At 40.6% G+C, this 19,337-nt stretch overlaps 1 protein-coding gene across 2 annotated transcripts in view; it reads right to left on the reverse strand.

The window, feature by feature from the left end:
* Positions 1-19,337, reverse strand: part of celsr3 (cadherin, EGF LAG seven-pass G-type receptor 3) — a 115,550-nt gene that overhangs the window by 12,693 nt on the left and 83,520 nt on the right. For both annotated transcript variants that reach the window (XM_084917802.1, XM_084917800.1), the window contains 7 exons: positions 15,164-15,362; positions 11,180-11,368; positions 10,901-11,093; positions 9,920-10,087; positions 7,581-7,707; positions 6,415-6,621; positions 1,261-1,435 (listed from right to left, as the gene is read on the reverse strand). In XM_084917802.1, coding sequence (XP_084773928.1) covers positions 1,261-1,435; positions 6,415-6,621; positions 7,581-7,707; positions 9,920-10,087; positions 10,901-11,093; positions 11,180-11,368; positions 15,164-15,362 — 1,258 coding nt within the window. The remainder of the gene's footprint in view (positions 1-1,260; positions 1,436-6,414; positions 6,622-7,580; positions 7,708-9,919; positions 10,088-10,900; positions 11,094-11,179; positions 11,369-15,163; positions 15,363-19,337) is intronic.

Here is a 19,337-nt window from a genome sequence, read left to right on the forward strand (position 1 = left end):
GAGAAAATTAGCTCCTGAAAGCACTCTCTAAATATTTGATTACATCTTTGGATCTTTAGATTTTAAATGTTAAATTCTGCTGAACTTTGAGCACTAAGCTGCTACGATTAAACGGCAAAGACACCATCATTTCTCTTTTTAATTTAACTTCGTATGACCTATATGACACATTATTCCAAATCAGAGCAGAAATGTTTCACCCCCTGATTTTCAGCTTCTGGTTGAATCATGTGAATCAAGTTCACAAACAAAAATTCACTGACTGTCAGAGTCAGGAGAAGATCAGGCTGTAAGCTAACGGTGCTCATGGTCAGGTCGGGAGTGCACCATAGGTGATCTGCATGATAACGGCAGTATGTGGCAGCCGGAGGGATACGTGATAGTCTGACTTGTCTTTTTCTTTACGTTGAGCGGGGATACACAAAAACAGTTTCACCTGAAGTTTCTTTCGTGTGCGCATGCACTTACAGCACAGATTCAGTGTAGAACCTGAGGCACCAGTGCTCCATATAAGCACCAGATGTGGTTAGTAGGAAATTTGTGACTTGAACTGTGATATCTTTATCAGTCATGTATCCTTGTTTGGACAAAACTGTCGATGTTTTGACAGGCGTGGCTATTAAGAATATTTGAAATAAATTGCAAAAGAAAAGACAGAAGAAGCCTGAACAAAGACAGATAAACACACCTCACAGCCCGAGGGAAGAGATATGTGCTAAAGTGTGTTTATGATGGTGGGAGACACATCCATTCTTGTGTGTGTGTGTGTGTGTGTGTGTGTGTGTGTGTGTGTGTGTGTGTGTAGGTTTGACAGACAGACAGTGACACAAACAGCAACAGATAAAGGGAAGCTGACAGTATGTTATGAGCCTGGATGCAAACTACCAATCTGGGCGTGTGTGTTTGTGTGTGTGTGTTTGTGCATGTGTGTGAAGGGGATAGAGAAGAAAGTAGAAAGATATGACTTGCTTAAACTGTGTCATGGCAGAAATTGCTTGCATTAGTATCTCTGCTTTACTGTCTCTGTTATAAAATACCACTGAAACCTGTTTAATCCAAATGTCAATAGGACACCTTATCTACACAGCCAGACTCACTATGCATGTATGTGTGTGTGTGCCTGTGCTCATATAAGAAAATCATTATTGTGCAGCTGTGGCAAGAACAGGGTTGTGACTGTCTGCTTTTACATGGCTGCACAAACATGTTCCTAGGCCATATCGAGGACTGTGTGCCTGCATGTCTACATGACTGTGTTACCTGTGATAATGGCGGGAACGCCCCAGCCAATGGCATAATAGAATCTCATGGCTCCATAGTTGATGTTGCGTTGCTCTGTTTGCATTCGGTAGATATGAAGACCTTCCACGAACATCCAGGCGAACGTGGACATGAAGAAGTAATGCAACAGGATGGCGACGACCGTACACAGGAACTGAGGGGAGAGGTTTTTTTTTAAAAAGAGTGATTAAAAAAAGGAAAAGGGGAGGAGCAGGAAATTATAGGTAGCAGAAGGAAAGTGACAAAAAACGATTAGGAGGCGAGAGAGAGAGGAATGAAAGGGGTAGGCTAAGGGGGAAAGGCAGGAAAGATGCGTTAGCAGTGAAAAGACAAAAAAACATAATCTTTTCAAGGATTGTGCGACAGCTGAAATACAGATGTCTTGGCAACCAACCAACGAGTCTTTATTACAGCAAAGCAGGTGTCAGCAATGAAATAACAGCTGTTCATGATTAAATTACTAATGCATTTAATGAACAGCGATAACGGCAGCATGTTACAATTCGTCCAGGAAAAGCATAAAAAATAAAGAATGTAAATGGATGTTGTAAGAGCTGAATTTTACCAATAACACCCAAGAGTCTTTTAATTATGATTACGATTACGAAAATGTGCACCATCTGCAGAGGAAGGTAAATAATGCCCAAACAGGTAATGTCGCCTTTATATTAATTGTGATTGTAGAAGTTTAACAGCTATTTTTAAACATGATGTATTTACGACAATAAAAGCATCAAGAAAACAAAAATAATGCAAATTCGTTGTTTCAGGGGAATAATTAGCTCGACCGAAATAAATACACCTTGCACCTTTTTTGAGCAATAACGGAGAGATATAAATTGAGGTGTTTACCTTGTGAGACAACTATGCTTGGGTTCAAGCTATGACCTTACTTCCAATCCACAGTCACAGTAAGCATCCTGTGAGGATCTACTGGTATGTCTGGATGTGTTTTATGAAAGCTGATGGTGACAACAGAGGGAATTGATTATTTGTTCAAAAACAAATCTTTTGATTGGCTGCCAATGATCGACAGTGATAGACAGATGGCAAATCCAAATACCTGCCAAGTGCGTGCCTACCCTTTTCCAAACAGTTTCCAAGGACGACTTTTCAGATGGTTCTGTTAAACAAACCATCTGGTGTGTCAGGTGATGGTTAATCTATGCCTCATTTTCACATAGAAAACTTTGCTTTTCTGACAATAACTTGGACACTGTATAAATAAAAGGATGACGTAGTCTGCCACAGGACTCATTTCTGAGGTCATTCGTCTAGATTGCATATCATCAGGAATGAATCCCAGTAAAGGCAGGAGATAAACTTCAAAGCCATCTTTAGTTAGATGCTGCTGGTTGGTTTGGCAGCGATACTTGGCTTCCCCATGAATAATGCAGAGCATTAACATTTTGGCTTTCTGTGAAATTACCTTCAGGCTGCATTCAAGAATGGCTGAAGTGGTTTATTTGAACTCTGCAGCCTTTTAGTCTGAATTGATTTGTTTGACCAGATGAGGACGATGCCATTCAAACTCAAGTGGCACTGAATTACAGCACTTTGAAAAAGCAAGTCAACTTCGTCTAAGAGAACTGCAGTGGTGTTTGTTTAAAATCGAAACCAGCCTCAGGAAACAGCTTGAAAATGCACAACTAAATAAGATGTCTGTGGGAACCTGACAGGCGTGTCAGTACGTGACCTTGTAGCCAAATGCGTTGTAGACAAGACAAGGTGCAGTAATGTGCAAATGTAGATGCAGATGCAGTGATTTACTGTGCAAATATAAATCGAAACATAGTACATGAGGCAAATAAAGATTTTGTATAGTTTTAACAAGCTTTTAAGTCAATATTTGGTCTGATCACCTTTATTCTTAGGCATCTTGTAATTTCTTTACGTAGTCTCCAGGAATAGTTTTCCAGGCTTTGTGGAAGACGTTCAAAGCTCTTCTTTGGATGTTGGCTGCCTTTTATTGCATTCTCTGTCAAAATGATCCCACACTGCTTTAATAATGTTGAGGTACGAGCTTTGAGGAGGCCAATCCATGACTGATAGTGTCAGTTTTCCTCCAGGATGGAAGCGGATGGATCAATAAGTATAAATGCCAGAAGGTTTGCTTTGTCTCCCAGCGCAGTCTTGAGATCATGAAGGCTAGCGGTAACTCTGGACAGGGCCACTGAATTTCCTTAACCCATCAGCAGCCCCAGTATCTGCTCCTCTGTGTAAAGAGGAACGGGATAAGCACTGCCAGAGCTCTACAGAATGACCTCTCAGAAACAGACTTAATTGTGGTGGCCGGAGGGCCCACTGCCCTCTGATGGGATCAGTTCTTACTGCCTAGCGCCATGGAGCCCAACTGGTATTTGCCATAAAATACCAGAACTGGCAGGTCCACCACTGATGCTCTGTACTTTTAACAGAGGAGAGCGGAGCTGTTGCATAGTCTTTTAGATTACAGTTTCAAAAAGCTTAGGCAGTCTATTTGCTTTAAACTGCAAAGAATGACATCAGATTTGCTTTGATGTCCTCTGGCAAAGTTGTTCAAGTTCACTGAACCCTCAGTTTAATGAACAACCATCTTTTGAGCACATGTGAGCTTCTACAAGCTCAGATTTTCTGAAATGTGACTGCAATCTGCACTCAACACAGACAAGTACCCCCCAAAAAGGCCATGCGAGTATTGTAGGTTGACAAATGATGATTTAGACAAACATTTATGTATTAAAATAAGTTTGTCTCAAAGAAGTTAATATAAAATATGACTGTCATATTATCATAGATGATAATGGATGAACTGGCCCATTTGCTTATGAAATCTATAATGAATACAACTCAGAACTCTGAAAATTAAGGAGAGCAGACATTTAAGTCCCAGAGGTTAAAAGACGCTCAATAGAATTTCCAAAGAAGAGCCAAAGATGACACAGAAAAAGGCAGTAATACAGCCAGCTGATGAATCTCACACTCCCACACACACACAAAAAGCAAACACTACGAGCTACACACATAAGCATGGAAAGACTAAATATGCACAGGCGCATAAAAACTAACACACAACCGCTGCAAGCGCTGAAATGCTCTCCCAAGCATGGAGTACATGAATTAGAGAACATATTGTTCAGCCAGAAGTAACCAGTCGCACTGTAAGAGCAGTACTGCCGACTATGTGGGGGATAAAGATTAATTAATTGGATTTCATGCTGAGTGAGCACATATTTGGAGTACCCTCTCGACAAGACTCGCTGCTCTTTAAACACACTTTATTTAGAAACGTGTGATGCAATAAAACTGAGAGATATAGTGGTCAAAAAAAATTGGCAGAGGACGAGAAAAAAGATAGAGGACTTAATGTAAAGGAAAAAGGACAGTGTGATGTAGAGAAGCACAGAGTGAAGAGCGACAGGAAGCACCCAAGCAGAGGATAAGAAAGAGGAAGAAAAACAAAATACTAGGAGGCAAGAAGAGCTGTCGACATCAAAACTGCAAAGAGTGAACATCTTATGATATTGTTTTTGGCAACAGTTTAAGAAAAAACATGGCCACTGCCAGATACTATTTGAAGATGAATGAACTTGTAAATCTAAATGTCGCTAAAAATTAGATATACACCACAGCCATGGCAAAAACAAAGTACAACCTCTTTAAGATTTTAAGGTTTAAGGTTTTATGCATTGAGATGCAGTAGAAATAATCAGCTCCTTGATTACTTGGTTAATAGATCATCAGCAGGTGTAGGCACCTCTATAAAACCAGAAGTTTGTCTGGTCTGGAGCATCTGTGTGCTAACACCTGAATGCCAAAGACATCAGCATTGATTTTAGAGAAATGATTCTTGCTGCCCATCAGTCTGGCAAGGGTTAGAAGGCCATTTCCAATCAATTGGGAAAAAATAAATACATTAAGAATAGATGGATGTTGAATCTCTGTCTGTCCAATGCAAAAAGAACTATTGCAATGCAGTGCGATACTCCATGGGCAAAACAAACATACAAACAAGTCTACTTTTAGAAAAAATACTTATGCCCTGAAGTGTGAGCACGGTCTTTATCGAAGATATGGACCTATGTGAAGAGGATGCTCACAACGGAAGGCTGCTTCCGTTGTGAAGAGGATGCTCACAACGGAAGGCTGCTTCCGTTGTGAAGAGGATGCTCACAACGGAAGGCTGCTTCCGTAACACACTGGAGGAAAAACAAAGAAAGTATGAGCCTTTGTTATTTTGTGATTGGTAAAAAAAAAATCAAGATAGTTGCCAATCTTCCCAGGAGTGGGCATGCTCAGAGAAATCGCAAAAAAAAAAAACCCCAAGAGCTACATCTCAGACTCTACAAGCATCATGAACAAGTCTTGCCAGAAGAAATTCTCTACTCTCTAAAAATAACATGGCAGCATAGCTCAGGTTTGAAAAGCTGAACAAACCACAAGACTTTGCAACGCCCTTTGAATAAACGAGACCAAAGTGGAGACGTTGGCCTATAGTATACAGCACCATGTTTGAAGAAACACCCCATACCAACTGTCAAGCACAGTGGTGGAGAGGTGAGTATCTGGGCTTGTTTTGCGGTCACAGGACCCGGGCACCTTGCACTCATTGAGTTAACCTCTGTATACCAAAGTATTCTAGAGTCAGATCTGAGGCCATCTGTCCAACAGCTAAAGCCTGTCCCAAACAAGATAATGATCCCAAGCACTACAGCAGAAACGCCTGAAAAAGAAAAGAATCCAAGTATTGCAATGTCTGAGTCAAAGGCCAGACTTCACCTTGACTGAAATGTGGTGCCACTTTAGGAGAGCTGTACATACACAAATGCCTGCAAACCTCAACGACCTGAAGCAATGCTCTAAAGAGTAGTAAACTCCTCCACAACAACGTGAAAGATTGACAAAGTAGGACAGAAAATGATGTCTTCTAACAGTGCTTTTGCAACGTGGCTCTGTTATTGTTAAATAAATAATAACTTTTCTGTTCATCACAGGTTATCTATCTAGATATGACAGAAGTTGGACTCTGTTTTTACCATGACTGTACACTGGATAAAGTGGTGACTGACTGTGCAGTGGTGTGAAAAAAGGAACTAAAGCTATAGGCAACAGAAAAAAGATGGATGCAGAAAGCCCACCCCCGCCAGTACATACCTGTTGTTCAGTCTGATTGACCCCAAGCAAAAACACCAGCTCTGATAAAAACATGGCTGCCGCTGTGTTTGAATGGATGCTCCTGGTGTTAGACTTGAGGCCCCGGAGACAGGAGAGCACCAGGACAGTGAGGAGCAGTGCCAGCATGGAGACGCACAAAGAAGAGTATGTGACCAGGGCCAGCGTCTCCAGGTCGCCCTCCAACTGCTACTCACAGAGAGATGCAAAGGAGGGGGGTGAAAGGAAGAGGAGGGAGAAAACTTGTTGAAAAAAGAAACTTCAATCCAAGAAGATGAATCATTACAACTGCATTGAAATGCAACATCTCTATCTGAACTCTCCTGTCTGCCATCAGTGTGAACTGACAATATTTATATGACAACCAAGTATGCGATCTATAGAAAGAAATCTAATGAAAGGTAAGTACATGATTAAATCCCTTTATTAAAAACATCTAAAAAATATCTTTTTCTTGAAGCAGTCAGGAAAAAAAACAGAGGAATCAGACGACAAACCAAGCTAGCTAGCAGACCAAGCTTATCTATCAGGAGAAACTAGATTATAAAATCAATTCAACACGTGCATTTGCCTCCTCTGGAAGCCTCTGCTGCCGGCAAACATAGCAGACACCACCAGAATTTCATTTGGGCAAACTGGGCTTCCCTGCAGCATCTCATGTGAGTGAGAATAAGATACCCCACCATACCACCAGACTAATGATGATGAATTACTTAATCTTATATAACTGTTTCCAGTTTGGAGAAATGGAAATCGTCAAGACAATGATGTTTCTGATTCCACACGCTCCCTTTCTCTAGATCTGACACATCTTCAACTTAGTATGCTTGGGAGCGGTGGGTAAGGGGTTTTACATTAAGCTGTGAAAATCTTCTACAATTGTAACAAGGCCTTTCTTCAGCCTTCTGAATGTCAGTCAGGATTTGTAGACATTTTTTCCCCTTTTTTCCCCTTCTTCAAACTGGGCAATTACCAGCTGACACTGTTAAATGAAAAAAAAATGTGTTGGGGCAAAGTGGCAGACATAGTGAAGTAAAAGGTTCACTTAAGGGAAATGCTTGATTACTACAGAAAGGGTCAGGGAGCGAGAGAAGATTAAGAGTTATCTTGATTAAAAGTAAGTAGCTCTTGACTGACTGATCACTAACCTCTCTCTGCGAACTGTCCATCAGCACGCCAAAGGTGCCCAGTCTCTGGCACTGACAGCGCACATGAGACGTGTTTCTGTACACCACCATACAGTCTCTCACCGTCCAGCAACCTCCCATCTCATACCTGCAGGGACAGAGACGGAACGAGGAATAATAAGCAACATTTCAAGTAAGATGTCCTGCTGCTGTCCATGTGTCAGTTTTTCATAATAGAAGTCACATGCTCTCAAAACAACACTCGGTGGACACTTTATTAGGTACACCTTGTTAGTACCAGGTCGGACCCCTGTTTTGTTTTCAGAACTGCTGTAATTCTTTGTGGCACAGATTCAACAAGGTGCTGGAAACATTCCTCAGAGATTACACGCGAGGAATTTAATTGCTCTTGTGAAATTAAATTATTTGCTGTGATTAGTTTTTGCTCACGCATTTTATATGACATAAAAATATTTCCATACATATTGACATAGCTGCTGCAGATTTGTCAGCTGCACATCTCCTGTTACACCGCATCCCAAAGCCATTTTATCCCGCTGGATGCAGCCATCAGAAGATGGATACACTGTTGTCATAAAGGGATGGATGTGGTGAGCAACAGTACTGAAAGAAAGTTGTGATGTTTAAATTATCCTCAGCTGGTACTAAGGGGCCAAAATGTGCAAAGACTATATCCCACACCATTACACCAGCAGCAGCAGCCTGAAACATTGATCCAAGGCTATAAGATGGGTCTATCCTTTCAATATCCTGTTCTTAGCTGACAGGAGTGGCACCCACTGGGTGTGGTCATCTGCCGCCGCAGGCCATCATTTATTGTTTGTCTGAAACTGGCCTCTCTTCTAAATGAGACATTGAGTCTCAATGGGATTACCTGTATAAATAAAGGTTAAATAAATCTGCTTCAAGCTTGGACATACTGTGCATTCAGAGATGCTCTTTTGTGTACCTTTCTTTCAGTGAGTGGATATTTCAGTTACCTTTGCCTTCCAGTCAGCTCAAAGCAGTCTAGCCATTCTCCTCTGACCTCAAGGCATTTTCACCCAAAGAACTGCTGCTAACTCAATATTTCTCCTTTTTGGACCATCTTCTATTAAAATCCTAGTTCATCCTGTTGTGTAGGTAACAGTTTGAATTATTCAGACCAGGACTTGTGGCACCAAAGACCACACCAGGTTCAAAATCACTTAAATCATCTTTCTTCACTAGTCTAATGCTCAGTTTAAACTTCAGCAGGTCATCTTGACCATGTCTAAATACCTAAACGCATTGAGTTGCTAATTAGACTTCTGTGTCAAATATGTGTACGTCAGAAGGTGTTCAGTGAGCATTTGAAATAATCCTTTGGCTAAAGTGGTTTTGTATTTTAAAAGCAGATCAGGCACTCCCGTCTACTTTTATAATGGTTTAGTATGGTAGTTTTTACTGTGGTAAAGATAGTAGGCTACATTGGCTTCATTATATGTGCTGCTAAAAAAAATTAAAGACTTTTTAATCAGTGTATATGATCAGGCTAATTCAACTTCTAGGATATTGGTATATTTTCTGACTCTTTCTTAATTTTTGTTTTTTTTGCATTTGACTTGAGTCAGTGTCACTAGTGGTAGGATGAGGCGATACCTTAAGCCTACAGAGGTTGCACAAGTAGTCCAACTAGGATGGCTCATCAATACGTGCGATTGCCATTGAAAGTTTGCTGTGTTTCCAGCACAGTCTCAAGAACATGGAGGAGATTCCAGGAGTTACTATAGTTACTAGTTACTATCAGCAGGACCGGTATCTGATACTTTGTGCAAGGACGTATAGAATGAATAGAATGAGAACTGCCAGAGCTACAAAATGCCCCAACATTGTCAGCCCCCCACATCAAAGCACATGGGGGTCAAACAAACTACTGAATATCATTTTGAGTTCCTGCAATGAAATTTTGTCACAATGGACCAGCCTGCTGCACAAGTTTTTACTTATTTACTTATTTTCTGGGTGTCTTTGGATTCAGCCCTCTGTGTTCGACAGACCATTTCTAGTTCTTGTTCTTGTGCATCCTGACTTACAACAGTGGACACTTAGCAGCTGCCTCAACAGCAGTGCAAGAAAGTCTGAATAAAGATATATTTTATATTTTAAAGCCAATAAGACAAAACCCAAAGTCATCATATTAACTTCAAATCTGAAGTTTAAGATATTTGCATTTAGCAAATTTCAAAAATGACAGTTTGATATTTCCAAACTCTACACAGTAGTGTATCTTTTAATCACGCAGTGACATACCGCAATACCCTGGACTTCAGTATCGACAGTATCAATACAGTGCGAAACATCGCATGTTATGTACTCACGGGCTGCTGTGGTTCCATTGTACACACAGAGGCTTGCTGCGATTGGCCGTCTCTAGCAGCTTGAACTCCAGTAAGATGGGTTGCTCTAAATGTCCGCCCACAAACGTCTGGTTGTTGTAGACAGAGATAGTGACCACCGGGGAGTTCATTACTGGATGTCTGGGAAGCCTGAAGGAGAGACAGTACAGAAGTTACAACACATCCTCCAGATCAGACAGAAAGCAGAGTTTGATATCCTGGTTAGGATGCTAAAAAAAGGCAGAGACACAGTAACCAAAAAAAGAGACAAACCGAAAAAAAGAAGAGTGTGTTTTGTAAACCAGATAAGACACAAATGACTGATTATTGACACCAACTGAGAAGTGGACAGCTTGTTACTCGGTAATTAGGCCCAGAGGAGCAGTGGGGGACAGCAGAAGAGAAGAAGAGAGAAAACAAAGTAAAGGCAGGATGATTAAAACAGAGAAAAGATCGCTGGAATTAGTCCTGATGCAGATACTCTGCTGACCTACCAGTGTTCCTCATATGACTATGAATTCAGTTAGCCACAACTTCTTTTAATCATTGAGCAAAGATGCCAAACATGTCCTACTTGCAAAGATCTGATACCGTGTTGCGTGTTTCATATGTGTCTTTCATGGTTGTGCATACAAACAAGCAACCTGAAGATGTGGGTTTGGGTTTCAGTGATGGATCTTTTTCAACCTTTTTTTCCCACTTTTGGAGACTAAATGATCAATAGCATGAATTATCGTCATTGGATCTTTTTTATACACATATATATGTAAAATCCCAGCATGTTGATGCTAGAATTGAAAGATAATGATCTCCATTTAATGATGTGATGCTCACGTTATTTAAAAGCAATTTTTGCAGACTGATTAGCACCAAATCAAAGACATACGGGCATAAATCATGAGAAGTTTTTGGAGTTGCAGTAATGAGATTTTCTTTAGTGTTCTGTGTGTTTCAGATTCCCACCTCACTCCTCGTCTGTCTGTGTGGTACTTGGGAGGAAGGGCAGCACCCAGACTTCGGTAAATGAGCAGGATCACGATGGTTATGGGCGGCTCAGGCAACGCAGCAGTATGTTTTGCTGCAGTGTATTCTCCTGTCTGATTGGCCGAGATACTGACAGGCACCGAAGCGCTGTTTTGAGGATCTGAGGCTGAAACTGAAAAGTTTGAGTCAGAATATGTTTCTTGGGTTCAGCCCGAAACACTCTGAAGGTTTTTATTCAGTGTGTGTGTCTGTTCTTACGTTCTTTTTCCGTCCTCTCCTTCTCCTTCCAGTTATGCAGCCGCTGCCGTTGTGGCACCAGGGCAGCAGGGGGCAGTATCACATGAGTATAGGGATCCCACAAAGCCTGACCACGAAACAGGGTGGTGTGGTAGCGTGGGAAACGCCTCCGCACATGGGTGTGGTTCTCCATGCGGTCCAGGTTCATAACTGATGAATAAACATGCAGCAACAGACACATATAAACACTTTTTGGATGAAATTCCCATAGATGTTGGGTAATTAGGGTAATTATGTTGTTACATTAGCATAATATGACTGGTTAAAATAACATATATCTTACACTTTAGATAGCAGCAGTGATGCATTCGCTTTCTGATTTTAAAAGTATGTTAAAAAGTGGAAAGATAGTCCTTATCCTGATTTTAAGCTATGCTCATTGTAGTAACCTTTATAAGACAAAGTGTCACAATCACAGCAAACCAATGTCACTGGTCCCTATTTCACCATATTTTGGGTGTCGCATGTCACAAAGAAACATGTTACTGTAATTGTATTACATTTTTCAGTAACACAGTAATGTAATGCATTGCTGTGGACAAATGGACAGAAGGAAAAACTCCTCAAACAAACGTTTTTTTCATCCTGTCCACTTGCGTTAAAATGAGCTCCTTTCAGTTCGTGTGCAGGAGGAAAACAGTGAAGTGATTAACAGCAGAGATATGGAAATTACTTTTACTTGCATCAAAGAGAGAAACAACTACATTACACTGCCTACAAAACTTTAGCTTTTTGCAAGCATCTGCACAAATAGCACGCTAACACAAAGCTAGCCAAGAACCCAAACTGGTGATAAACCTGAGTGCATGCTGACCCCAGTACAGCAGCCAGAGCCTGATCATCAACACGTAACAAAGACAGTGATGGGTAGTCCAGCTTACAGCCTCCATTTATAACTGCTTATATTTCACTGTGGTGATTATTTTGAAGTCTCTTTGGGTTCGTTTTAAAATTTTCTTTGTGTAGGAGAAAGTAATGTAATGAGTAGTGTAACTTTTTACGTGCTCTGGCAAATAATTAAGTAACATACTGCATTACTTTTAACAAAAATAATATGTTTAAAAAAAACCCACCAACACTGCATATTACTTTTTGCAATGGCTGATTAACTGGAGCAGAACTGAACACACTGTGCTCTCTACAACACCTCTTAAAAAAACATGTCACTGTTGTGTACAAAATAAAGTGTCTGATCTTAAACTTGTCCAGTTTACAAAAATACATCCATCAAGAAGAAGAATAATGAAAGAACCCCCACACTGGGCCATTACCTGAAAATAACCCTGAAATCATTATGGGATAAACTGTCTCTTAATAATACTACCCATGATGTTTCTCTTAGTACACAAACTATATCAAGAATATTCTCCAACATTAAGCTAACTGACTAGGAAAAAAACTAGGAAAAAAAACTGAATCCAAGCAATTAAAGGAATCAGAAGCTTGATGGGTTACTTTTACATATGCTGACCTCATTATCTCAAACTTTGGACATATATGACCATCGAACACTGCTTTGCCAATTAAAATACAAAGCAAAAGCAAATCAAGCGCCCCCTAAATTAGTGCCTGACCGTGTGTCTGTATGTGCCAATCACAGCTGTTCCATGCACCCATGAGTAACACTACGTTGAAAGGCAGATCTACAACAAAATTCAAATTTCACTTCAAATTCAAATCAACATTCAACCCCCTGGAAAACCACCGCAAACTGCAGCATGATGAATGCAGGACAAAGAAAACAAGGCAATGGTTGCTGACGCGACTCATTCAACATCAGCTCATACATCCATAAAAGCAGCCTGTGCATCCATCCAGCTCACACTGACCAACTGAAATCACCAACACGGCCGAAGACAGTAAGAGTAACGAAAGCTTCAATAACATTGTCGACACACTGGACAAACGATATGGTATTTTCCTAATTATTTTATAAAGGCAATATGAGTTTTATTCACATCCATCATGCAGGTACAATGAATGGTGTATATGTACAAACACATATTTGTCTGCAAATGGTAGTTTAAAGAGATTAAAAGGAATATGACCTCTTGATTTAATTTTGTGTTTTCGATGTGTGATCGATGCTGTCTGTGTACAGTGGTCATCTCTCCACGCGTGTCATTAAAATCATTGTTTGACCTAACCCTCCTGAATCAGTGGTGTTTCTGTGTCCCTTCTCAATATTTGAACCCGCAACAGTACAGTTTAAATTTTTTTTTTCTTCAAAGAGCTGCACTGAATTTAAGGAAATGAGGAGGAAAAACTTTGTTTCTGTGCAGAGATTTGTAGAGATGTGAAGATGCTGAACCAGTGTTCTGTTTATTCACTGCAATATTGGACAAAATGACTGTGATCATCATTTTAGCCATAATCGTGCAGCCCCAACCAGCACTCTTATCTTCTTCTGTGCCATTAAGCGTCGAAGCAGCTTGCGTGCCAGACCCATGTGACCTTGAGTCAGTAAAAGTAATACGAGACAGCTCATACAGCTACTTGATTTGTCTGTTTTATTTAAGTTTAGCTTTTCCTCTTTGATTCAGTCATAGAACAATTGTCATTTTTAGCTGTGTCATTAATTCCCCTATGGATTAGTGAATCATTAGGTAGCGAGAGAATATAAAAATTCCCAAACACGCACACAGAGTGGAAGTACGTCAGCATGGAGCATTCAATAACGACAAAACGTTTGATCCAGCAAACAGCACTCAATCTGTTGGTGTGAGAGGCATGAGAGTTTATCCGATAATATTCATGTAAAGTGGTTTATTTGTTAAATAAAATGTAAGAAATTGCAAATATGGGGTTTTACTGCCAGCATCATCAACAAAAGCAGCAAAAATCGAAATTAACCGAAGGCTGACAATCCATCAAGTTCGTCCACGTCCTCTCCCATGCTATTCATTTTTACCCGTTTAGCTTGGAGCATCAGCCACGTGTTTGTGTGTTTGCTGGAGTGAAAAAATTTGCATCAGTCATGTTTCTCATTAGTGTTGCCTTCACTGCTGCTCTGTGCTTGTCGCCTTGGCTTCGATTCAGAGTTAAATAACTGGATTTTGTAAGAATCCAAAAGCAAACGCAGGTATAACTAACAAAGAGATTCACAAACATATAGAAGTTCAAGTGGTAAGTCAACATTAGCCAATAAAGGTACGTCATGAGGAGATTAGAGTGACTGTGTGACCAAAGGTACACAAGAAGAAGCTGCTGAGGCAAAATTCAGCAGCTGGAAACTTTGATGAGTTTTTGGGTGTAAAGTATTTTGAAGGAATTCAATCGGCGTGTGCAGTTAAGAGCATTAACCGAGTGTGAAATTCATTGTCACTGGCTTGATCCCTGCCAAAGCTGCTGCTGCTGTTGCCACTTCAACACCTCATCTTGTTGTAAGCGGTACAGATTATCTAACAGCATTTTTTGACACTGTGATAGTGACAGAAAAATGTGGATAAGAGCAAAAAGCACAAGTGAAGGGATGGCAGAAACTAAATGAAACTTTAATAACCTTGACTCTTAGGAGCTTTGCATGTCCAGTGATGTTAAACGCCAGCGTGTATATGTTTTTTGTGTGAGATGCATGTGTCTGTCTGGCATCTGTATATGTAGATGATGTATGTTGGCCAGTGCTGCGGCCCTTCGGGGGGGTTGTGGATGTGCTGAAAGCATTAGCTGCTGTCTGAGTGGGAGTGTGAAATCCATCTCTCTGTGGTGCTGCCAACATTCTGGCTGTGCCATCATCATCACTCGCATTAGTGCTGTTCATCCCCATGCTTTACAATGACTCATTATCGCTGATTTCACAGCAGCGATTTACAGTATTGTGAGAAAACTGAAGCATATCATTTGCAAAGATTGAGATTTCATTACTGTCTCATTTAATTTTGGGGTGTGATCGGTGATTAATTATTGTATTGTGTCTGCATGTCTGCATCTGCAGTCCAAACTCACCAATGTTGGGAGCAACCAGCGCCACCGGGTTGAGGTAGGTGAGTTTCATGTTCTGAGCCAGATTCTTGGCGTACTGCTCCAGTAGCTCCGTCAGCGCTCCCGGACCGCCGCCTGGGATGTGGTTCTGACTCTGAGCGAGAGCACGCCAAAGCCCAGAGGTGCTCGGACCCAACAGCACACTGCAGCCTCGCAGGACGTTCTGGCACCAGCAGAAGGATAAAGAATTAATAAAAGCAGAAATAAAAACAGAAAAAGAGCCCATAAAAGTATCATGGCTTCTTAGGAGGTGCTTCGCTGCACTGTCTTCGAGGACAGTGGCCACACGAGCTTCACAGTTAATAACAACCGTTAAAAAATGTTAAATATTATCGGTCTGAGACTGTGGACGATGACAAAATATATAAATTTAAGTTCTTTGGTCCCACACGGAGGCAGACAGCTGCTTAAACACTGGTTAAAGACTCAAATAAAAGTTGACTTGTGGACAGAGGACAATCAGCTATGGTGTTTTCTGCTAACAACACTGAATCCTCTGATGACTTCTGTTATACCGGAGTAGTTCTGAGACTTTCAGGGAACAGATTATGTTGGTTTGCATATGACTGGAATACTACTTGAAGCCTGCTGAGACTGCACTCAAAAATGTTTTGCCCAAAATGCATCCATCCATCCATTTTCTTCCACTTATCCAGGGGAACACCGAGGCTTTTCCAGGCCAGCCAGGGGATGAAATCACTCCAGCATGTCCTGGGTATGCCCAAGATTTGAAGTAAATTATTATTATTATTATTTTCTTTTTTTTTACTTAAGTACAATGTGACACATTGAAACATTAATGGAATTTGATTGGTATACATTCAGTTTGCACCAAACATATTTTCATTAATGAATAATTATTTGAATAAACACATTTTGTATTGTTGTATTTTTGGCGTGTGGTTGGGTTATGACAAACATTTTAATATTTTCTTATTTTTCTTTCCTTTTTTGTGAGGTGCACATTGCATCTGAAAGACATTGTTTGTATGATCTCCTGTAAAGAAATAATTTATATTCTCTATATTTTTAAAAACCATTTATAGCCCATTCCTACAAAATTACTGTTATAGTGATACTGATACACCTACACCTTACACCTAAGTTATATAAAGGAAACTAATTTAAGGTTTTACAGTATTGAAGACTTTACATTAAACATAGTAAGCAGGCAGGATCACGTTTAGTTTTAGCCAAGCTGACTGTGTGAAAACCTGCATGTCTTTATAACAGCATAAATCAAATCTATAAAGGTGTCCCTGTGCTGGTAGCACTGTTTTTGTTTTTTATGTTGTTGTTTTTTTAAGATAAATAATGAAACACAATTTCAAATTTAACTGCATAATGATATAAAACACAAAATTGTGGAGGAAAGACAAAAGATAGAGGAAATAAGAGATGGCGAAGGCACACACGGAGACAATTCAGACAATAAAGTTTAACAGAGGGAGAAAAACGAGGAATTAAAGGTCAGAACACGAGAATCTGGTTCTGGTTGAGCAGATGAGAAGTACGCTGCATCGTCACGCCGTTTGTCTGGCTGCTTTGAGCACAACAGTGATAAAAAATCCCAGCTAAGTCCTGACCCCAATTAGAACAAGCTTCACCACTGTCAGTGCTCCCATGTCATTGCTTTTTTACGGAGAATTGGTGAGTATGGATGGAAGCCTCTTAGAGATTAGTCTGGACTGCACAGCCTTGCAAGAAGGGCTGAACAAAGAGAAATATCAGTGGAAAAGAGAGAAAGAGAGAGACAGGGAGGATCCCTTGCAGTCAGACCTAATAAAGTACTGCAGTGTAATATATTGCTCTGGGGAGAAAAGAAAGGAAAAAATAACATATGACACAACCGTCAGGCAAACAAGGTACAAGTACATGCAGTGCAGCATAGAAAGAATGCATGAATTGTTGGGGGAGATGAAGAAAGATTCAAGAAGAGAATTTGTGCGTGAGTGAGTGAAAAGAGGAGAAAAAAGAGAGAATAAGAGAGATGAGAAGTCACAGGCAGAAGGCACAGAGGTAGGGAGGTGGAAAGTTGCGATGAGATGGAAAAATAGAGTGAAGAAAAGGATTGTTGGAGGTGGGAGAAAGGACAAAATTAACAATGTGACGGTATCATAAAAAATGGCATCGTTCTAGTTTTTTGTGCTCCCTTCTTATCATCCGTTAGAGGTTATCGAGTCACGTACAGCATTACCTGTATGTGTCTACAACTACTTTTGAAGATGACCTCTGTGCAGTAAATGTTTCAGCACGTGTAGTGAGAGATTCTGACTGCTATGAATAAATTATCTTCTGAATGAAAATGCTTGCTGTTCTCTTAGAAAACACGCCCAGTTAAACCTCCATCTGCACTTAGAGAAAACTGGAAAATTGAAAATTGGAAAATTGGCGGCTCTTGAGCTCAACACCCAGCGAGAGCCCATATAAACTTTATTGAAAAGAAAGAGGGTGAAGGGGGGAAAGAAAAGGAGAGTGAAACAGTATAGAGGCCACGGATGATGGGAATCCAGAAAGAGAGAATTACAAAGGCAGCATGGATGACGGAGAGAGAAAGAGGGGCTACCTTTTTTTGCAACATGCAATTTTGAAAAATTGTCTTTTTCAATTCAGCTCTTCGGCGCTTCTTTCGCTTCATTTAAGAGAAACTACAAGTACATTTTAAAGATTCTGTCGCTGTGCTGTCACGTACTTGACAAAATGTGAGCCCCAGCCGTCTCCTATCAGTACAGCAGCATTCAGATGGATTTGATCACAGCTTGAACATGAAAGGTTTTCATCTTCTTTCGTTCACTGCTACATACCTGATGTGAAAACTCTACTTTCCTCCCCGCTTCCCTTCATCTCTGCTGAAGCCACGGGGCTCTATTACCGCCGCTGGGTTACTATAGAAACCGTGTACGGCATTACCTGTTCATCTTGGCCTAATAGCTGCTGTTGTTTAAAATGATGTGTCAAGTATCATCAGATATAAATTTTCTATTGTTTAGAAGAAAAAAAAGAGGGCGGCCTGTAGCTTCCCTTTAGTGATGCCATAATAAACCAAAAGCTACCTCATTACCTCCAGACGCAGGCAGCACAACTGTTTTACAGCCAGAAGCCGAGGTTACGAGTCAGGTGAGCCGGGCATTAATGTGCTAATGTGGCAACACACCGTATAGCGGCTTTGTGACACTACAAACCAGCTAACCAATCGCGAAGCCCTAATGGCCGTGTTTCTGATTTACTGTCAGGTTAAATGAAAGGACAGGCAGGAAAGGGTTTTTGTTTTCTCTCACTCTAGGACATCATTAATACTGCTGCTGAGTTGCCATAGCAACTGTGTGTGTGTGTGTGTGTGTGTGTGTGTGTGTGTGTGTGTGGACTGTGTTTGCTAAGATACCTTCTGAGTGCCACAACAAATTCACATACACAGGTTTAAGACGACTTTATAAAAAGAAAGAAAAGTGAAGGGAGGATGAAGTCTTACTCCAGTGTGTTGCCGTGCACTTTCTGTCTCCTAGCCACCAGATTTGTGGCTCAGATGTAACAAAAAACCAGCACCTTAAACTCGGACTAGTTCAAGCGCGTTATGCAGAATCAGTGGAGTAACAAAGCAAATGTCAGTGGGAAAACACTGGGGGGGATTGCATTATGGAACTTTAACATCTAAATAGGCACAAATGACATTTTGTGCTCAGACTACGGGAGAATAAAATACAACCACTCACTTTCTACTGCTCACGGTAACCATCGGGTGGCTAAAAATCCTCCCTGTTAGCATGAATTATGAATCGCATCCTGCTGTCTGCTGTGGATACTGTACTGGAGAGAGATACATCTTTTTATTGCCCACTAAGGTCCCTAATTAAAGTGAATAAATCACACCCTGGCTGAAACATTAAAAAGCAGGAGCCAACTCATCAGTTAAAGACATAAGAGGGAAAAATGTCGTGAGGTTTCAATTAATAACCATGAGAAAAATCGCTTGTTTCTAGCAGAAATCCCACATTATACTTTACGACTCTTACAACCGTTTGAGTGACGTGGAGAGAAAATGTTCCAGCGGGAATTACAATTTAAATTCACCTCATGAATTACAATAAGTGTAACTACCGCAGTAAAGTATTATAAGCGAGTGAGCTGTCAGTTTCATGTC

Source organism: Perissodus microlepis, chromosome 20 (assembly GCF_051167445.1).
Source record: "Perissodus microlepis isolate ML-2025 ecotype Zambia chromosome 20, ASM5116744v1, whole genome shotgun sequence".
Lineage (NCBI taxonomy): Eukaryota > Metazoa > Chordata > Actinopteri > Cichliformes > Cichlidae > Perissodus > Perissodus microlepis.